The sequence below is a fragment of the Mastomys coucha genome, unplaced genomic scaffold (assembly GCF_008632895.1).
Source record: "Mastomys coucha isolate ucsf_1 unplaced genomic scaffold, UCSF_Mcou_1 pScaffold22, whole genome shotgun sequence".
Taxonomy (NCBI): domain Eukaryota; kingdom Metazoa; phylum Chordata; class Mammalia; order Rodentia; family Muridae; genus Mastomys; species Mastomys coucha.
Genome location: NW_022196905.1, coordinates 162,378,788 through 162,395,963, shown reverse-complemented (window position 1 = coordinate 162,395,963; position 17,176 = coordinate 162,378,788). Strand labels below are relative to the sequence as shown.

Here is a 17,176-nt window from a genome sequence, read left to right as displayed (position 1 = left end):
GGGGGGGGTAAAGCTGTGTTTTTACAGAGAAATTAACTACATTTTATTAGTCATTTTAAAATTCAGCTTGTGATCCAGAATGAGGCTATTCATCTTAAAATATAAGACTAAAACTTGTAACTGGTCCACACGGAGTTCTCTTTGGGTCTAGAGGGTTGGGGTTTGTGGAGCAACAGTGTAAAATGAGTACAGAGTTTTATAAGTGCTTCCTTAAGTGCTTTTTGAGATTTAAGAGTATCCATCCATATGTAGGGCCTGATGGATGACACAGAAGCCAGTCTGTTTTCTGAGCTCCAAACTAGGTTAAAAGCCCCCTGGGAGGCTCAGAGAGATAAGACTTGCAAAGATGGAATGAGCGGCTTGCCCGTGCCCCTTGGTTTTCTTCTGGATTTGGAGATCTCTTCTGGGATGTTTAATTTCCATGTCCCCTCCTTCTACCTCCCTCCAGGTGCTCACTGGCTAGTGATGACCTTCTGGCTCGTAGCCCAGCAGAGCGACATTGTAGAGAGCACCTGCCACTGGAGGCTGTTCAATCTGCTGGTGGGAGCTGTGTTCATCCTCTGCTACATCAACTTCTGGGACAGCCCTTCCAGAAGCAGGATGGCCAGCTTCTACTTGGCAAGTGGCAATGGTGCTTTTCTTTAAGCTTGACTTGTACATTGCCTGTCGCATGTTTGATGGCGAGGTGCACATAGGGGCGTGTGTGCCTCTACATCTATCAAAGAGGAGATATTAGGGGCTGGCGAATCAGCTCAGTGGGTAAGAGTACATTACTATGCATGCATGGAGATCTGAGCTCAAATCCAGCAATCAGATGCATTTGACCTCAGCACTGCGGGCAGACACAGGCAGATCCCAAGACCTTTACTAGCTAGCCTTGCCCAAAGGTCAAGCTTCCAGTATTGTGAGAGACCCTGTCTCAGGCAATGAGGGAGAGCGATAGTGGAAAGCACTAGATCTTCTACATGCCTGCACACTGTGTGTGCATGCCATGCATGCAGCACACACACACACTCACACACACACACACACAGGAATAACCTAACATAAGGAGCAGTTATAAACAGTGATTACACACTTTGAAAATAGTGTGACAATCATCAGACGCTTCAGGTGCAGCCAATTCCACAGACTTCACTGGCAGATGCACGTGGGGACTTTTCCAAAGTGGAGATTCCCAGGCCCTTCCCCTGGGACAGCTTCAGGCAGCATTGCCAGGCCACCTTTAACAATTGCACGCATGGCTTCACCTTCTATGAGGGGTTGGTTCATCTCAGCATACACACAGCCTAAAAAATATGTTAGAAATGAACTCAAGGCTAGCGTGCAGCTATTCATAGCCACAGATATACAAAGGAACGCACCCACTGCCGTCAAGAGTCACAGAGAAACAAGAGAGCCGCTAAGGACAAGAGTCTGCCGTAAAAGAAGTTTGCAGGCCTCCAGGCAAAGCAACAGTGGTAGCATAGGGACCGCAGAGCCCTTGGGGGGTCCATGTGGTACTGCCAGGGAGGCAAAGACGGAGACTAGTACATTTGCTTTGTAGCGATACAACTGAACTCTGAGTTGTACTGAGATGATGGGAACGTTCAGAAGGGAAAGGAGAGAGCAGAGGTGAGGGGAGTATGGGGGTTGAGTCATAAGAATGGAAATGTGTAGTAAGAGAGGGAGGGTAGTTAGTGACTGTCCCATCTGGTGTATTGATTGGAGCTGTTCAGAGCAGGAACAAATGACGGGTATCTCTATGAATGGCAGGAGACACCTGAGTTAAAGGACGAGGTGCTCACAGGCTGGGAGAGTGGCATCTTCGAATGTTTGTATTTCAAAGAGATGTTCTCAAGTGCTTGAGGTGGGCGGTTGTGAGAGTAGGGTGGGAGATGGATTCACCCCTGCAAGCTTTTCTGACTGCCGTAAGGGAAGGGTGGTGAGGGCCCTAGTTGTCTCTCATTGTGTTTCTGCCTCCTCCTGGCCACTGTGATTCCTCAGGCAGGAAGTTCAAGGGACTGACATCTCACCCTGAGGGTGTAGCCTTGAGCCGTTAGACTTATGCTGGCATCTGTCAGCCGTCTTAGTGCGGGCTGCATAGACACACTTGGGCCAAAGCTCCGTCCTTCTGTGTTCCTCTGTGTCTGCGACACTGTGGGTGTTCCCATGAACACCACCACCAAACCTCCCTGTGTAGAAACATTCCCCTTGGGGCCTTGCTCCTGCTTGGAGGAGGCTCCCTGGTTTGTGAATCCCAGCAGGTACCAGGGACAGGAGGGAAGAGGTGCAGGTAGCAGCAGGACATAGAGCTGTATGCCCCCAGGTATGGTGACTCTCTCTTGACCCCATAGGTCATGCTGCTGGAGAACTCCATACTCTTATTACTGGCCACCGACTTTCTGCAGGGAGCACCAGGGACCAGCCTGTGGACTGTGGTCGGGGTCTTGTCTGGATTTCTGATTGGTAAGACCTACTCTACTGAGCCTTCTTAGCCACACTTCCTCTCCAACTTGTATTTGTATTTCTTTTTTTTTATTTTCACGTGTGTGCATGGATGGTCTGTACGCATGGATGGTATATATGTGTGGATGTGCATAGTACATTGGTATGTGTAGGGATGCTCATGTGTGGTGTGTATGTAGATGCCCTTGCATATGGAGGTCTGCAGCTTATGTCAGATGTCCTCCTCAACCACTTCCCACTTAGTGAGTCAGGGGTTCTCACTGAATGCACAGCTCACTAATCCCTGATAGTCTCACTTATAAGAAGAACCAGTGTTTTTTTTCTTATGTGGGATCTCTGGGTGGTTGTTAGGTAACTGTTGGGCAGAGCCTAGAGGAAATGCTAACTGGAGGGACAGGGAAGAGCTTAGGGGCAGTAGCATGGGATGGGACCCATACTGTGGGTAAGTGGCCTGAGACTCTGAGCTTAGCTTTGTCTACCTAACTAGACTGATGGGGGCCTCAAAGAAAGGTAGGAGCAGCCGCATCTGTCCAAAATGCTGCCCATAAATTGAATAGTAAGATGCTGATTTCAAGGCAGCATACTTGCAAGTGAATGGCCAGTCAAGCAGCAAGGTGTCCAGGCTAGAGCTGCCCCTCCACCTACCAAGTGGCCTTCATCCAGTCGTCTTCCTGCGGAGAGGGGATCCCTTGGGATATGATGTGGCAGTCTTCACAGCTGAGAGACCTAACCACTTCATTCACAGGAGGTATGACCCAGTCCAGGGTAGGAGGAAGTGAAACTGATGGTTCATCTCAGAAGGGGCTGGGCTGTGTCGTGCTGCTCTGTCGCCCAACAGCAGGTGGCGCTGGACACATCCCTGACTCTCCCTTGACCCCCTGGGAATCCCCAGCAGGAAAAGGAGAGTATTTCAAAAGGCAGCATGAAAAGAACCAAACTGTGAGTCAGTCCTTAAACCCGGGCATTATCATGTTTAAAATCGCATCATAGTGTGTTATTGCCAGACATGGTGGCTCGTTTAGATAAATCCAGTGCTTAGGAGGCGGAGGCAAGAGCATTGTTGTGAGCTCTAAGCCATCATGGCCTACATAGTGAGTTTGTGGCAAGCCTGGGCTATGAAGACAAGCCCTATGTAGTTAAAAAAAAATCCAAGAAACAGCTCATGCTTGTTTAGCATTCAAGAAGCCCTGGGTTCCATGCCCAACTCTACTATAAATGAACCATATAAGCCACATACGATGGTTCACGCATGCGATTCTAACACTTAGCTGAGACAGGGGGATTAACTCAAGTTTCAGGCCAGCCTGGGTTATGTATCAAGGCTTCATCTCAAGAAAACAAGTAATTTTTAAAAAAGAAAAATAATAGAGGCTCGAGAGATGTCTCAGCGGTTAAGGACATTGGCCACTCTTCCCAAGGACCCGGGTCCTCCTGTGGTGGCTTACACCAGTATGTAATTCCTGTTCCATGGAATTTGATGGTCTCCTCAGAGCACCAGGCAGACCTATGGTACACCAATATACATGCAGGCAAAACACACATACACATAAAGTAATCTTTTTTAAAAGAATTATACTTTCAAGAACACAGACTTGAGGCAGTTCCTGCCCAAATCCAGGTTCTGGGTTTCCTTCTTTCACTGGACAAACGTGTATTGAGTGCCTACGACACACTAGCCTGGAGCTACAGCCAAGAATCCAGCAGGTGGCAGGATCCCACAGAAAATCAGCACACCCAGCACACACACATCTGGCCATGGCCGATCCTGCTGCCTAACTGGTGCCCTGGGTGTGCAGGGTAGTGCAGGGTAGCACCCACTGGCTTGCTGTTCTTTCCTGGCCTTGGTGGGATTTATTTGCCAAAGATGAGTGACTACATATTGCTTGGGCTCGGTGAGAATCCAAGGCATAGAAGCTAGTATGTGAGCTGTGTTCAATGAAGACAGGACTCCTGGTCCTTGTCCCCACTTCCGATCTTACCACAAACCAGTGCCCTGTCCTGGACCTGCTCTTGTCCCCAGAGACACTGAGGGTCTGGGGGCACTGTCCTTTGGGCTCTTCCTAGGGTCTGTCATGCTGCCGTCTCCTGGCGCCTTCAGCCCCATTTCCTCACACTTAGTTCAGATCTTCTACCCGTATAATGATCACCCTGAAAACAGGCACTCTCTCCAGTGCGACAGGAAACTGGAAACAACGTGGGTGGCTTACTGGAATGCTCTGGTAAAGAGATTATTGCACCAGTCAACACTTCTGATAGACATCAATGAAATTGACGACAATGTGACTGAGCTGTTTGTGCACAGAGGAAGTGTTGTTGTTGATCATGGAAATGCCCTGACACGGCTTCTGAGGAGCATGACTGACCTCTGCCTTGGGCTCTTGTTTTTGAGGCCACTTTCTTACCTCCTGTCTCCCCCAGCTTTGGCATCCTTCCACACTGTGCCGGTGGTGGGATTCTGAAAGACTGGGAGATCTCTACCATGCCTCTGGTGCTTGCTCGCTCGCTCACTCGCCTGCATGCACAAATCTGCACCTGGTGCCCAACGGTCGATGGAAGATGCCCTCCAGGAAGAAGGCTTGAGAGTCAACGGGAGTGAAGCCGTGGGGTGGTGCAGTTTCAAAGCATTCGTAGCTGGTAGATACCGGGGCCTCTTTAAAATCCTTACTACTTAACAGCGTCAGTTCTGAAGTCTCAGAATCTTATTGTCGATCAATGTCATATTGTTCCATTCTAAGTAGCCACCGAGACTGTCACTCGCAGCAGGATATGGGGTGTCCCAGAGCATAACCTCATGCTATCCCTTTTGTTATTTTTGTTGTCTTCTGTTTCAGGGTGTGCATCACTGGCTATTTATTACAGCCTACTACACCCTAAGTCCTCAGACATCCAGCAGAGCTTCATGAGGAAATGCTGTGGCCCCATAGAGGATAACAAGGCTGAATCAGAGCCTCCTCCCAGGTCCATGGTTCCCACAGGGGAGAGGCCAGACAGCTCAAGCTGGTGCCAAGAGGAAAGCTATGAACTAACAAGTCTAGATAAGGCCCCCAGCCCACAGCAGAACACTGCGGAGGTGGGGCCGGGGGAGCAGACATCTGGGGAGCACTCTTTCTTCAGCCACCACCACTGGCTGTTGCTGAAACTCGCTCTCAAGACGGGAAGTATATCTAAGATCAATGCAGCCCTCGGAGGTGACAGCCCTGGCTGCTCCTGTCCCCCTGTGTTGGGGTCAAGTCAACACTGTGATCTGCAGAGGAAACCCCTGTTTCCCCAGCAAGACCTCCCATCCTCTCCTCGTGACCCTGCGACCTTGGAGAAAGGGTCTGAGTGCATGAGGGCTCCGAAAGCAGAGATGGAGTCATTGGAAACTTCAAGCTATCTCTCCTTTGCCAGTGAGCTGGAGGACAATGCGACGACCCAGAAGCCAGCAGCTACACAGGAGGATAGCCCAAAGACTGGAGCCAAGGCTGACCTTGCAGCTCCGGGGAAGGAGACAGATGGTCCCCTGCAGGGAACAGAAGGACAGGAGAGCACAACACTGTATTTCAGTGCCGCCATGGACAGCAGCCCAGTGGCTCTGCGGACATCCCACTCGGGGACTCTGGGAGAGAGCAGGCCTGTGCAGCCTGCATTGCCTCAGACAGTCACTAAGCCCTTTCCTGTTACCATGACCAACATTAGTCCCATTCCAGGTAGAAACTTCTGCCCCAGTGCGGAGCTCCCTGGAAGAGCCCCAGATAGTTCAGAGTGTGAGGAGTGGAAGGACCCGGCAAAGGACCCGAGTATGCAGAGCTCATTGCCAAAGACGAGGCCGAAAGCAGCTGAAGGGCCCTGCTTCACATCCACCCCTAAGTCAGAGTCCATCCAAAGGGACTACAGCTGCAGGGACAGGGTGAGACAGGAGATGAGTTTTTTCATCTGACCCTAGCCAAGGTAGAATAAGACAACAGGTCAATACATCAGACTGGCCGCTCAGCATCCTGGGAAGAGAAATCCCACACGTGACTCCTGTGTTCTTCTACTTCTGGTCTCCATCTGCATACCTGAAAAGATGAAGGGACAGGATTGAATATTGTCTAACCCCACCCCCGTGTGCATCACACCTGGCACTGATGCACAGCAAAACTCACGGACAGTGGGGAGAGGCAAAGGGCTCTCCAGGTCCCTCCAGCTGCTTGAACTCTAGCGAGTCTCTTCAAGGCTTCTAAAAACAATGCAAAGGTAAAACTCAAGAGGCCAAATGCATCCTGGGTCCTTTCTGATTAACCATTCCTCACACTGGATGGCTATTAATCACTTTTTATTTTAAATTGTCTCCAAGGTCCCTTGAAGCAACCAGTGTAGACAACAGGCTACGTTCACTACTGCCAAGGAGGCTGCTGCTTGCCACCATTGCACACCAAAGTCCCATGGGGAAAGGGACTTGCTCGGCTTAATTAGCTGTACTATTAATCACTTTTTAAAAAATTACTTTTGGGACTGTAGAGATGTCCCAGCAGTTAAGAACCTGTTCTTCCAGAGGATGCAGGTTCAATTAATTCCCTGTATCTATTTGGCAACTCATGACCACCTGTAACTTCAGCCCTGGGGAGACAACAGTCTCTTCTGGCCTCTGTGGACGTTGCACACACGTGATTCACAGTCATATATTCACGCAGAATACCCAAACACCTAATATTTTTAAAAATAAAACATGTTTCCTTGATACGTTAGTGTATTGGTATCTTATTATTGGAGAACACAAACTCTTTCTGAGTGTACATGGGAGCTATATGTTCATAATCATATAGCCTATCTAAAAATGTGGGCAACATTTTGAATTCAAATCCCTTTGGCAGGACCTAAGCAATATCCAGGGACAGGTTGGTTGGTTTGGTTTGGTTGTTTTAAGACAGAATCTCAATCTCAATTTATAGCCAAGGAGGTCATGAATTCCTAGTCCTTCTGCTCCTGCTATCCATTTATCCTTCCTGCAAACCAACCAGTGGCTCTTTGTCAGCTTTAGAACTTCATTTTCACACTTGGTTTTGTCAGCTTTAGAACCAATTTACTTCATTCCTGTTTTTTTTTTTCCCCTCCATTCAATGTATGACAAGACCGTCAACAATGTCACTTCCTCAGATGCTTGATTCCTTTCTAACTTCCCGTGAAGGCATCCTTTGTTGGTAGGTTATTCCCATCATTTCCCAGAGTTTTCTTTCCCAACGAATTAAGGAAGCCTAATCATAAACCATCAGGAAGCATGTGATAGGGTGCCCTCTCCGGACACCTCTAGGTTCAGAGGCAGTCAGTGGACCTGAAGAGGTGTGGTTCTGCTTAGATCAGCCTTAGGTATCGAGGGAGATGTATAGTGTCCGAAGCAAGCTTTTGGACCATCAGCCTCCTTGTTGCAAGCCAATCATAGATGGCCAGAGGGTGTTATGGCATGTTACAAGCATGAAATCAATACATGATAATCACTGTGTCTCCATAGGGTCAGGCTCCTAGACCTGCCATCTCCAACCAGAGGAGATCAGTGTGGTCAGCTTTCTGCTTGCTAACAGACTCTACTTGGCATCATCTTTCCTACAGTATAAACTCCAGCACTACCTTGTTTGCCCAAGCCTGACCTGGGCTGCACTTCATGCTTTACCTGTTGTAGGTGATCTCTTCCTATACTTTAGGCTCCCATTGACACAGACTCTCTCTCTCTCTCTCTCTCTCTCTCTCTCTCTCTCTCTCTCTCTCTCTCTCTCTCTCTCTCTCTCTGTCACACACACACACACACACACACACACACACACCTTTGAGCTCTAACTCCAAGGTCCAGAACGGGGGGACAATACAGGAAGGACAAACTAACCATCCCTCATAAGTGCCATTACAGAATGCAGCTGCTGTGAGGATCCTAGTGGACAGGAATCCTGTGTTACCAGGAAAGTGGGGAGGAGACAGAGAAAGGGGGAGTAAAGAGGAGATGATAAATGGAGGAAGACAGAATTTGTTCTTTCTTTACAAACTTCTTGCTTCTCAGACAAGCTGGAAAGCTTGTCTTCCATGATTAATCTTGATACCCTTTGTGTAAGGGGCACTAGGTAAGACAATCCCTGCTGCTCCAGGCCTGCTTTGTGCTGTTTCCACTGAATGCTGGCCAACTGTGTCATAGAGCTACACAAGGAAGAAATTCCGTGGGTGGCCACGGAACTCAGGAAAAGCAAATGACACTTCCCCCATTGTCCTGAGACTGGCTGCCATCTTACAGGACTCAAAGGTTGCTCCAGAAAGGACAGTTTATTTCCTTCCTCAGGGCTAGTGTAAACCACCAAGAAACCCTCCAAGGGTGAATTTAAGACCTTCAGAAGAGTTACCCCAAGGTGGACAAGGTTGTCTCTGTGCAAAAAGAGGAGGAGATGCGAAAGGAAGCCCTTTAGGCAAAAGGGTAAAGAAGCCACGACAAGGGCTGGGAAGCTCATCTCAGTGGCCTTTTGAGCGGTTGGCTTTGATGAGCGATCGGGTAGTGGGGCGAGGGGATCTCGGATCTGTTCTGGGAAACACTGTCCTGCAGTCAGACACTGCGAGTCTCATCTGCAGGAAGGCGGAAAAACTGTGGCAAAGAAACAAATGCCACTATACACTCTGTGAGAAAGGGGGACCGCGGTGTCTGAAGAATCACGTGATCTTACTTTTGCCTTGCTTGACAAGGTCTCCAAATAGTCTTGCCTCCCTCATGCTCTACACAGTGGAATTGCCCAACTAGAAAATGCATGCAAACTTCAGACCAGCTCCTAGAGACCCAAACTATTCTCTTCCTTCAGAACATTCACAGTGACTAAATGGCTGTCCACTTACTGCTTCCTGGACCACATTCCAAATAGCAGCCCTTACCGAGAAAGGAAGCCGTCACCCTTCCCATGTCCACACCACAATGTGGGCTCTACCCTGTCTTCACTAGGATCTGCGACAGACAGGTTTCACACATCCCCAGGAAGACACATAGGGCTGGCCATGGACTCTCTTAGAAGCCCAATGTCATATGACAGCAACCCAGATAGGAAAAGCAGAGGCAAGCCTGTGCCCATCAGGCTTGGAGGAAGAAGGGAGCTCCCCACTGTGCCCATAAGCATCCTTCCTCCTGGTGATGAGAAGCCTCACTACGGCCTTCTCTTCCTTCTATAGAAGGGCTGCTGGGCGAGCCAGCCGAGCCTGGAACTGAGCCCTCTCCTAGATTCTTCCTGGTCTTCATCCCCCGCCATGATTTATCCTTTCTTACAGCTGTCCGCACTCAGAAGTTTGGCCTCCCCCACACTTCCCTGCTGCTTCTTTGAGCAATCTCTGCACCTCTTAGACTTAGGCATCATGAGGAGGTGGAGCGGGCCTGTGGGCTGTGTCTGCCTCACTTCATTCCACCCAGAAGCAGCAGAAGCAGCCATTACCCAGAAGTCCAAAATAGTCCATGGAGAATCTACATCTGCTGTTGCCGCTGCCTGGTGTCTAGTTTTTCAAGTCTACCCCACCTCCTCCAAGAAAGGGCTACCTCGTGTGTCTGAAGACTACAGACTGTACTGAACAAACACCTTCCCTGTCCAGCCTATCAGAAGGCAGGAGAACCTAGAGCTCTCAGACTTGCAGGAAATTAGAGTTGATTTCTGTAAATGTTGCTATAACTAGCTCCTGAGGAAGGCTATTTTGCTCTGCCGTCTGCCCCTTATGACCCCTGGGCTCCTGAACAGCCACTTCCTATGTGGAATTTAACTTGGAAGTTCTCTGCACAACCCCAGGAACAAGACTTTTAGGTTTTGGTGCGGACAGCTGCCCCTCCTCCACTACCTTAGTAAGAAGCTTCTATTGGGGCAACAGAGTTTCTAAAACCAAGGAGGGACAGGAACCTGGGTGGGTTTTTGCCATAGGAAGAGGCAGGACAACTGTGAGTCTCAACAGTGGGTCCTCAGTATGTCCTGTTGCCAGTGAAGACAGCAGCCAACATGCACGGGACCCAGCAGGAAGAAACCACAGAATGACTACCCTGCTCCCTCAAATGAAAGGACCACATAGCCACACCCACCCAAAAGCTGGAGGCTACCAAGATCCCACACACCTGCTCCCAGCCCCTGGTACAGGGTCTCTATGGAGGAAGACTGAGAATGGCCAAATGGTGGTCATAGGAGTTCCCCTGGATCTCCATCACACTGAGCCTCAGCCTCTGAACCAAGTGACTCGTATGCTGTGCGTTTCTACCTCCCAGGACTGTTCTCACACCTAGTGTACATACAGGTCAAAGCCGGCTTCTGTGTCACATCGCACTCTAAAATGCTGGCTACCATCTTTCCGTGGCCCTGCAGGCACGATAGTGCAGCTCGCTGTAGGCGCCTCCGTTAGGAAAATCAGAATGGAATTTCATTTGTAGCTTTTCTCTTTGTGTGAGATTCTAGGGGTGGAACCTTGGACCTTTCACTTGGTTGATGAGCACCCCACCACCAAGCTGTATCCCTGCCCTGTTTGTGCTTTCTGGTTTGAGGCCGGTGCTCAGTAAGTGGTTCCTCCTGCCCTTGACTCTGTCATCTTTCTGCTGAAGTCTTCCAAGGAGGTGAGGTCACAGGGACAGCGAGGAGGGAATTTTATGTCTTCTGCAGAAAGAAGAGCGTTTAGCAGGAAGGTGTTTGGGAAAGCCTCTCTAAGCTCTCATAGTGCACACGGAAAGGCTCACCTGAAGATTTGGCCCAACACTAGCTGGCTGTGCTCCTTCTGAGACCGGCACCTCAGCTCTGACTGCAGCACAGGCAATGCAGGCTCTCGGCAGTCTCAGTCAGCATGGCACATTACTGAGGGCTACGGGTTAGCTCTGAGCTTTTCTGTAGCCTGTATGCCCATGGCATTGTCCACTCACAGTTCAGCAGGTCAGGCTTGTACTAGAGCGACTGGACATAAAGAGATTCTGGGCTTTACCAGACCCAGTTTCCATGGGAAGGGAGACACACCTCTCTGGTGGAGGTAGACAGACCATGTTACAGAGCAGGTCCGTGGCTGCTCCTCAGCCCCGTGCCATTCCTCCAGCCTATGACCCTGAAGTCACCAGGATAAAATGTCTCTGAGAGGGAAGAGTGAATGCATAGTCTCCAAAGGCTCACAATATAGAAATCCAGAAACAGGCTGTCCACGCCCTCAAAGGACCCGTTTTTATAAATTCTCTTTAAAAGGTTCATTCAATACACATTTTCTACCACCGCTATGGAGATGGCAGGCAACCCATGAACCAATACTTGTGGTTTTTACACTGTGAGATTTTAACCTTCACCGGTTCGATATGCTCCTTCTTTTAGCTGTGTTCTGCCTGCCAACTGCTAAATGTCAGAGCTGTTCGTAGCACTTAGAAAGGCAGACAGATGAGCTTAAGAGTCGTGTCCACCCTAGGCAGAATGCCTCAGCTCCTCAGATTGGCCCTGAATTCATTTTCTTCCCTCTCTCTCTCTCTCTCTCTCTCTCTCTCTCTCTCTCTCTCTCTCTCTCTCTCTCTCTCTCTCTCTCTCTCTCTCTCTTTAAGATTTATTCATTTATTTCATATAAGTACACTATTGCTCTCTTCAGATGCACCAGAAGGGGGCATTAGAATTCATCACAGATGGTTGTGAGCCACCATATGGTTGCTGGGAATTGAATTCATGAGTCAGTGATCCACCAAGCCATCTCTCCAGCCCATTTATCTCTTTCATTATTGTGGGGGGAAAAAAGACATACATATATCTTTTGCTGCTAGGACAGGCCCAGCAAAGCCACACCTGTACAGCAGCCCAGGTGTGCCAAGCACATACGATGGCTTTTTCTTCCCCATGCCTGCAAGAACAGGAGGAACTGGCTACAGTGTAATTAATGCTGCCAAGCAGGACATAGCTCTTTGTGGTCTGATGTGCTCTATCAAGCATAGAATTGTAAGGCTCCTTCTGAGCTCTTCCCTAAGGTGGTTCCAGGCTAAAAGCTGGAACCAAAATGGGGCTAGTTAAGCACTTTATTCTAACTTTTTTTAATTTTTATTATTTTGTGCATATGAGTGTTTTGCCACCATGAGTGTCTATACGCCATCTGCATGCAGTGCCCTCAGAGGCCAGAAGGAGGAGTCAACCCCCCTGGAACTGAGCTTGCCGATGCTTATAAATTGCGTCCAGATGCTGGGAATTTAACACAGTCCTTGGGAAGAGCAGCATTGCTCTTAACCACTGAGGCATGGTGCCAGCCCGGACTACTTTAAAATTCAGCCCAATTGCTTTTTCGATGTTTATTTATGTTTTTTTGTTTTTAGACAGGGTCTCAGGTAGGCCAGGCTGAGTTCGTATTCACTATATAGCCAAGGGTGGCCTTGAACTTCTGATCCTCCTGTGTCCAGCTTCTCAGTGCTGGGATTGCAGGTGTGTTTCGCTTCCAGTTTATAGAGTGCTGGGGAGCAGGCAAGGGCCTCACTGTTCTAGACAAGCATGGTAGGTACCAACTGAGCCTCACCCCCAGCCCACTGCCATAGACTGTTTGCTGTCTGACTTAGATCCCAGCCCACTGCCATAGACTGTTTGCTGTCAGACTTAGATCCCGATCTCCATGCTGCTTAGGATAACTGATTTTCCCAGTTCTCTGGGACTTCAGGGTTTCCTGACAATGGGCAATTTTAATGCTAAAATGACCAAAAAGGTTGGGAATTCACCAGAAAGTTAATTCTGCTGAACTTGTTTCTACCTTACTCTAACCACCAATTCATTCAGAGGGGTAAGAAAATGCTTCAGGCTTAAAAAGTCAGGTGTGGTGGAGCATGCCTGCAATCCCAGCATGCCGGAGTCTGAGGCGAGAAGAGCATAAATCAGAGCCAGGTTATAGTTCACAGTGAACCCTGTCCAAAAGAAAAAACAAGAGTAAAGGCTGTGACTGTCCAGACAGCTTAGCAGTTGAGACCACACACTGCTCTTACAAAAAGACCCGTATTCCAGGATCCTTGTAACAGAGCTTACAGTCACTGGTGACACAAGTTCAAAGTGGATCATTCTGGTCTCTGAGAGCATCTGCATTCATGTGTACACAAGCTCACACAAAGATATATTGTTTGTTTGTTTGTTTGTTTTTGTTTTTTGAGACAGGGTTTCTCTGTGTACCTCTGGCTCTTCGGGAATTCACTCTGTACACCCAGCTGGCCTCAAACTCAGCCATCTTCCTGACTCTGCCTCCAGAATGCTGGGACTAAGGGCGTATCCCACCACCGCCCCAGCGTCATACACATAATTTTGAAGTTAACAAACACAATATATTTTTTAAAGCAGTAGATGAGACAAGTTCCCTGGGCCAGTCCTTGTTCTCCACCCTGTCCATGGTGACTAACGTCACAGATATCAATGATTGCCCTACAGCGTGGCAGCTCTGAAAGCCACAGCCCTAATCCGAAATTTAAATTACCAGCTTGGAGGAGGAAATCCCCTGTGGAAAGCTACCGTGGAAAAGTCCACAAGGATACAGGTTCATTACAGCATCCCTGTCCGGGTTTCCAGGGCGCATGGAACCTGGGTCTTGGTGGAGCTCAATTCTTTCCAGCTGCTGTAAGAGACAGGTTTCTGGGATTGTTTATACATTGGCAAGGCTGGGGTGGAGGAAGGGAAGGGATGTGGAGGAGGGACAGGAGCACCATAAACAGCAGGATCTGCTCCTTGAAAGCCCCTTCTAACGGAAATGAGGAAAGCAACGTATCACCAGCCTACAAATTCACACATTTTAATTGACACTTTTTTTATAGGTGACATTGGATAAATTAAAGAGACTCCTTTTTTTTTTTTTAACTTATGCCTGAAGGCTGGCCAATAGAAATGAGCTCAGGGCTCTCTCTCTCTCTCTCTCTCTCTCTCTCTCTCTCTCTCTCTCTCTCTCTCTCTCTCATTGTAAAAAGCAACACAGTAAAGGAGCCCAAGCCACAGCCTACAGTCACCAAGGCTGGAGCTTCCCCTGAGTTCCCCCAAGGATCTTTAACAACAGGCCTTGCTCTGGTGCCATGAGAACATGTGCAGACACCTCACCACCCTTGATGGCCCCGGGAATGGCACAAAGATGGGAGCTTTGTCCACAGTCCTGGGAAATGAAGACACAATTGCTTCTCAGAACATGCAGGTTCTCAGCGAGACCAATAAAAAGCCCCCATAAAGCAAGGAACCGAACTCTAAACTGGATGGGAGGACCCGCCCGAGCCTGAGGCCTGGGCACCAAAGGAAAAGGGGTTTGCCCATAGTTTGTTTGGTTTCAGTCACAGCCGTTACAACGTGGATAGCAGAGTCTCACTCCGCTATTTAGGTGCAAACTACCACTCTCAACTGCAAAATGTTGGAGGTTTTAAGCACATTTGTTGGGTTCTCTGGTCATTGGAGGACATTGTGCAATAGTAGAAATAGGCGATCGGTCTGTGTAAGGAAGTACGTGGGCACAGTTGAATACTATGCGTTCAAGAGCGCACTCACGATTATAGTAACACATTTCCAATAACTTATAGCTGAAAGCTTTCTCTGGCTTAGCTTGATTTGGGTTTGAAATAAGCAGCCGGCTTGCTTCCTCCTCTTGTGTAACTCGTGGTTAACACTGAGCCCTGATTCTAGGCTACAAATAAACCATTCCGTGTGGAGAAGGAATTAGCTGGCGCGTCAGCTCGCCCGGAGCCAAGGTCTTGTTGAGAGCCCTGATTAAGACGTTCTGCGGTGAGGTGCTGCAGAGCTGGGGTGTTTCAGTCCCCCGCCTTCGGTTTAGGCGCAAAGGCTTTTTCACACCCTTCTCATCCAAGGTTGCCTTGATACTCAGTGGAGATTCTGAGCTAACAACAGGCCTGTTGCCCTCGGCCACTAGGTGGCACTCGCGCACCTCCTCTCATGCTTCCCCTTCTAACTCAATGAGACCCTGGGCCTCTGAAGTGTAAGCTTGAGGGGCTGATACATATGCTCAGAAATGCCCGCGTGGATGCACAAAAGTATCGCTAAAAATCTAAGCGCTTTCAGGACAATTTGCATTTTCCAGCAAGTTGCCAGCCCTCTCGTGTTGGGATCTGGCTATAAAGGCCCATGAAGATAATTAGATGCTCAAATGTTAGCATCCATTTTCCATAAAATGAATGTGAGGGATTTCTACTTCCAATAGCAATCTACCTGACAGTCAAAGTCAGTAATGAGACAATCATCCAGTTACTTTAACACCAAACTAAACTTAGTATTCATGAGCTAGACTCCTTACCGGATATGTCCAAAGGCCCAGGTTTACCGATGCATACGGCTCCTATTGCTGTGTTCATTAAGAAAAACAGTCAGGGAGCATAGCATTCCCTTTAATCTCAGCACTCCAAGACAAGTATATAGACATCCAGGCCAGCCTGGAGTTTCAGGGCAACCAGGGTAACATAGCAAGACCCTGGAGAGAGAGAGAGAGACAGAGACAGAGACAGAGACAGAGACAGACAGAGAGAGACAGAGATAGAGACACAGAGACACAGACACAGAGACAGACAGACAGAAAGGACCTGAGTTCAGATCCCTAGCACCCAGTAAAAAGGCAGGGCATGGCCACCAGGGTTTATAACCACAGGACTGAGTGATGGGGACAGACAAACAGATCACTGGAGCTTATTGACCATCTGTCTAGTTCCAGATTCGATAAGAGACCCAGTCACAAGGGATTGCCACGGAGGCAATCAGAGCATGAAACCCATCAACCTCTGGGTTCCCAGGTGCTTGTACAAGCACATACATACACTGGAACATACCGGGCTCATTCACCACATACACATATACATCACATTCACACAAGGGAGGGAGGGAGGGAGGGACGGACGGAGGGAGGGAGGCAGTCTTGTTATGCTCTTTGCAGACAGTGGGATGTTATCCAACACAAAAAGGAATGGGACCATCAAGCCATGAAAAGACATGGTAGAAATGGGCCCGCCAATCGCTAAAGGAAGGAAGCCACAGAAAAGGCCTTCTGCTGCGTAATTTCATTAGACATTATAAGAAAGACAGGGGCCGGTCCAGTGGCTGCAGAATGCAATGCAGCAGCCTTCTGGGCAGAGGTGTGTGATCAAGTGATAGGGAAAGCATCTCGTGCTGATTTTGTGCAAAGCCTCCGGTGTATAATACCAAGGGTGATCCTCCCTACTGTGAACGGAGACTCTGAGATACTGATGTGTCCGTAGACTGTGGCAGAGCACCCTCAGATGGCGAAGTTCATATCCACGGAGGCTGTGTGTACAAAAGCAGAGGATATGCATGCCCTTTGCATCTTTGGTCCAATTTTTCCATGCATCTAAAATTACTATAAACAACAAAATGTAATTTTTAAGAAATTTCATAATTAAGTTTTCTCAGCCATAACCTACAACCTGCCCTCATCCACTGAAGAGTGTAGTGGGTGTCTTGGTGTGGGAGTGCTGGGGATGCCATCCATTCCAAAGCCAGACACAGGACATTTTTACTACTTTTGGTTATAGAGAGATTCCCACAGAAAGGTTGATTCACGTATTGGAGACAGAACAAGACCTGGAACCCAGGTCAATGAACTCCAGGGTAATGCATGGGACCCCAAGAATAGACTTCAGGAGATACCTGCATGCAGAATCAACTCACTCAGGCTTGGCTCCAGATGAAGCCACGTGTTTAGAGTTAACATGAACCACGCACCTGACACAGGCTGGAGAACATGCCGTGTTATGTGTATACATGGATAAACCTCATTATCCTTAGCAATGCACATGCGAGAGGGAACC

At 48.6% G+C, this 17,176-nt stretch overlaps 1 protein-coding gene and 1 non-coding gene across 3 annotated transcripts in view; one reads left to right on the top strand and one right to left on the bottom strand.

Annotated features, from left to right (window-relative positions):
* The window catches only part of Xkr5 (XK related 5), an 18,040-nt gene extending 10,888 nt beyond the window's left edge, over nucleotides 1-7,152 (top strand). The window contains exons 5-8 of one of the 2 annotated variants that reach the window (XR_004109792.1): nucleotides 449-618; nucleotides 2,337-2,448; nucleotides 5,280-6,666; nucleotides 6,767-7,152. Coding sequence is in view for 1 of the 2 variants with exons in the window: in XM_031339223.1 (XP_031195083.1) it covers nucleotides 449-618; nucleotides 2,337-2,448; nucleotides 5,280-6,367 (1,370 nt within the window). In the remaining variant the exon portion in view is untranslated. Of the gene's footprint in view, nucleotides 1-448; nucleotides 619-2,336; nucleotides 2,449-5,279 lie in introns of both variants that reach the window. The other variant, XM_031339223.1, reaches the window with a different exon arrangement.
* Nucleotides 6,754-6,891, bottom strand: LOC116071709. Its single transcript, XR_004111091.1, has one exon. It is a non-coding gene; the product is annotated as a small nucleolar RNA SNORA70 (small nucleolar RNA).
* Nucleotides 7,153-17,176: the final 10,024 nt, after the last annotated feature.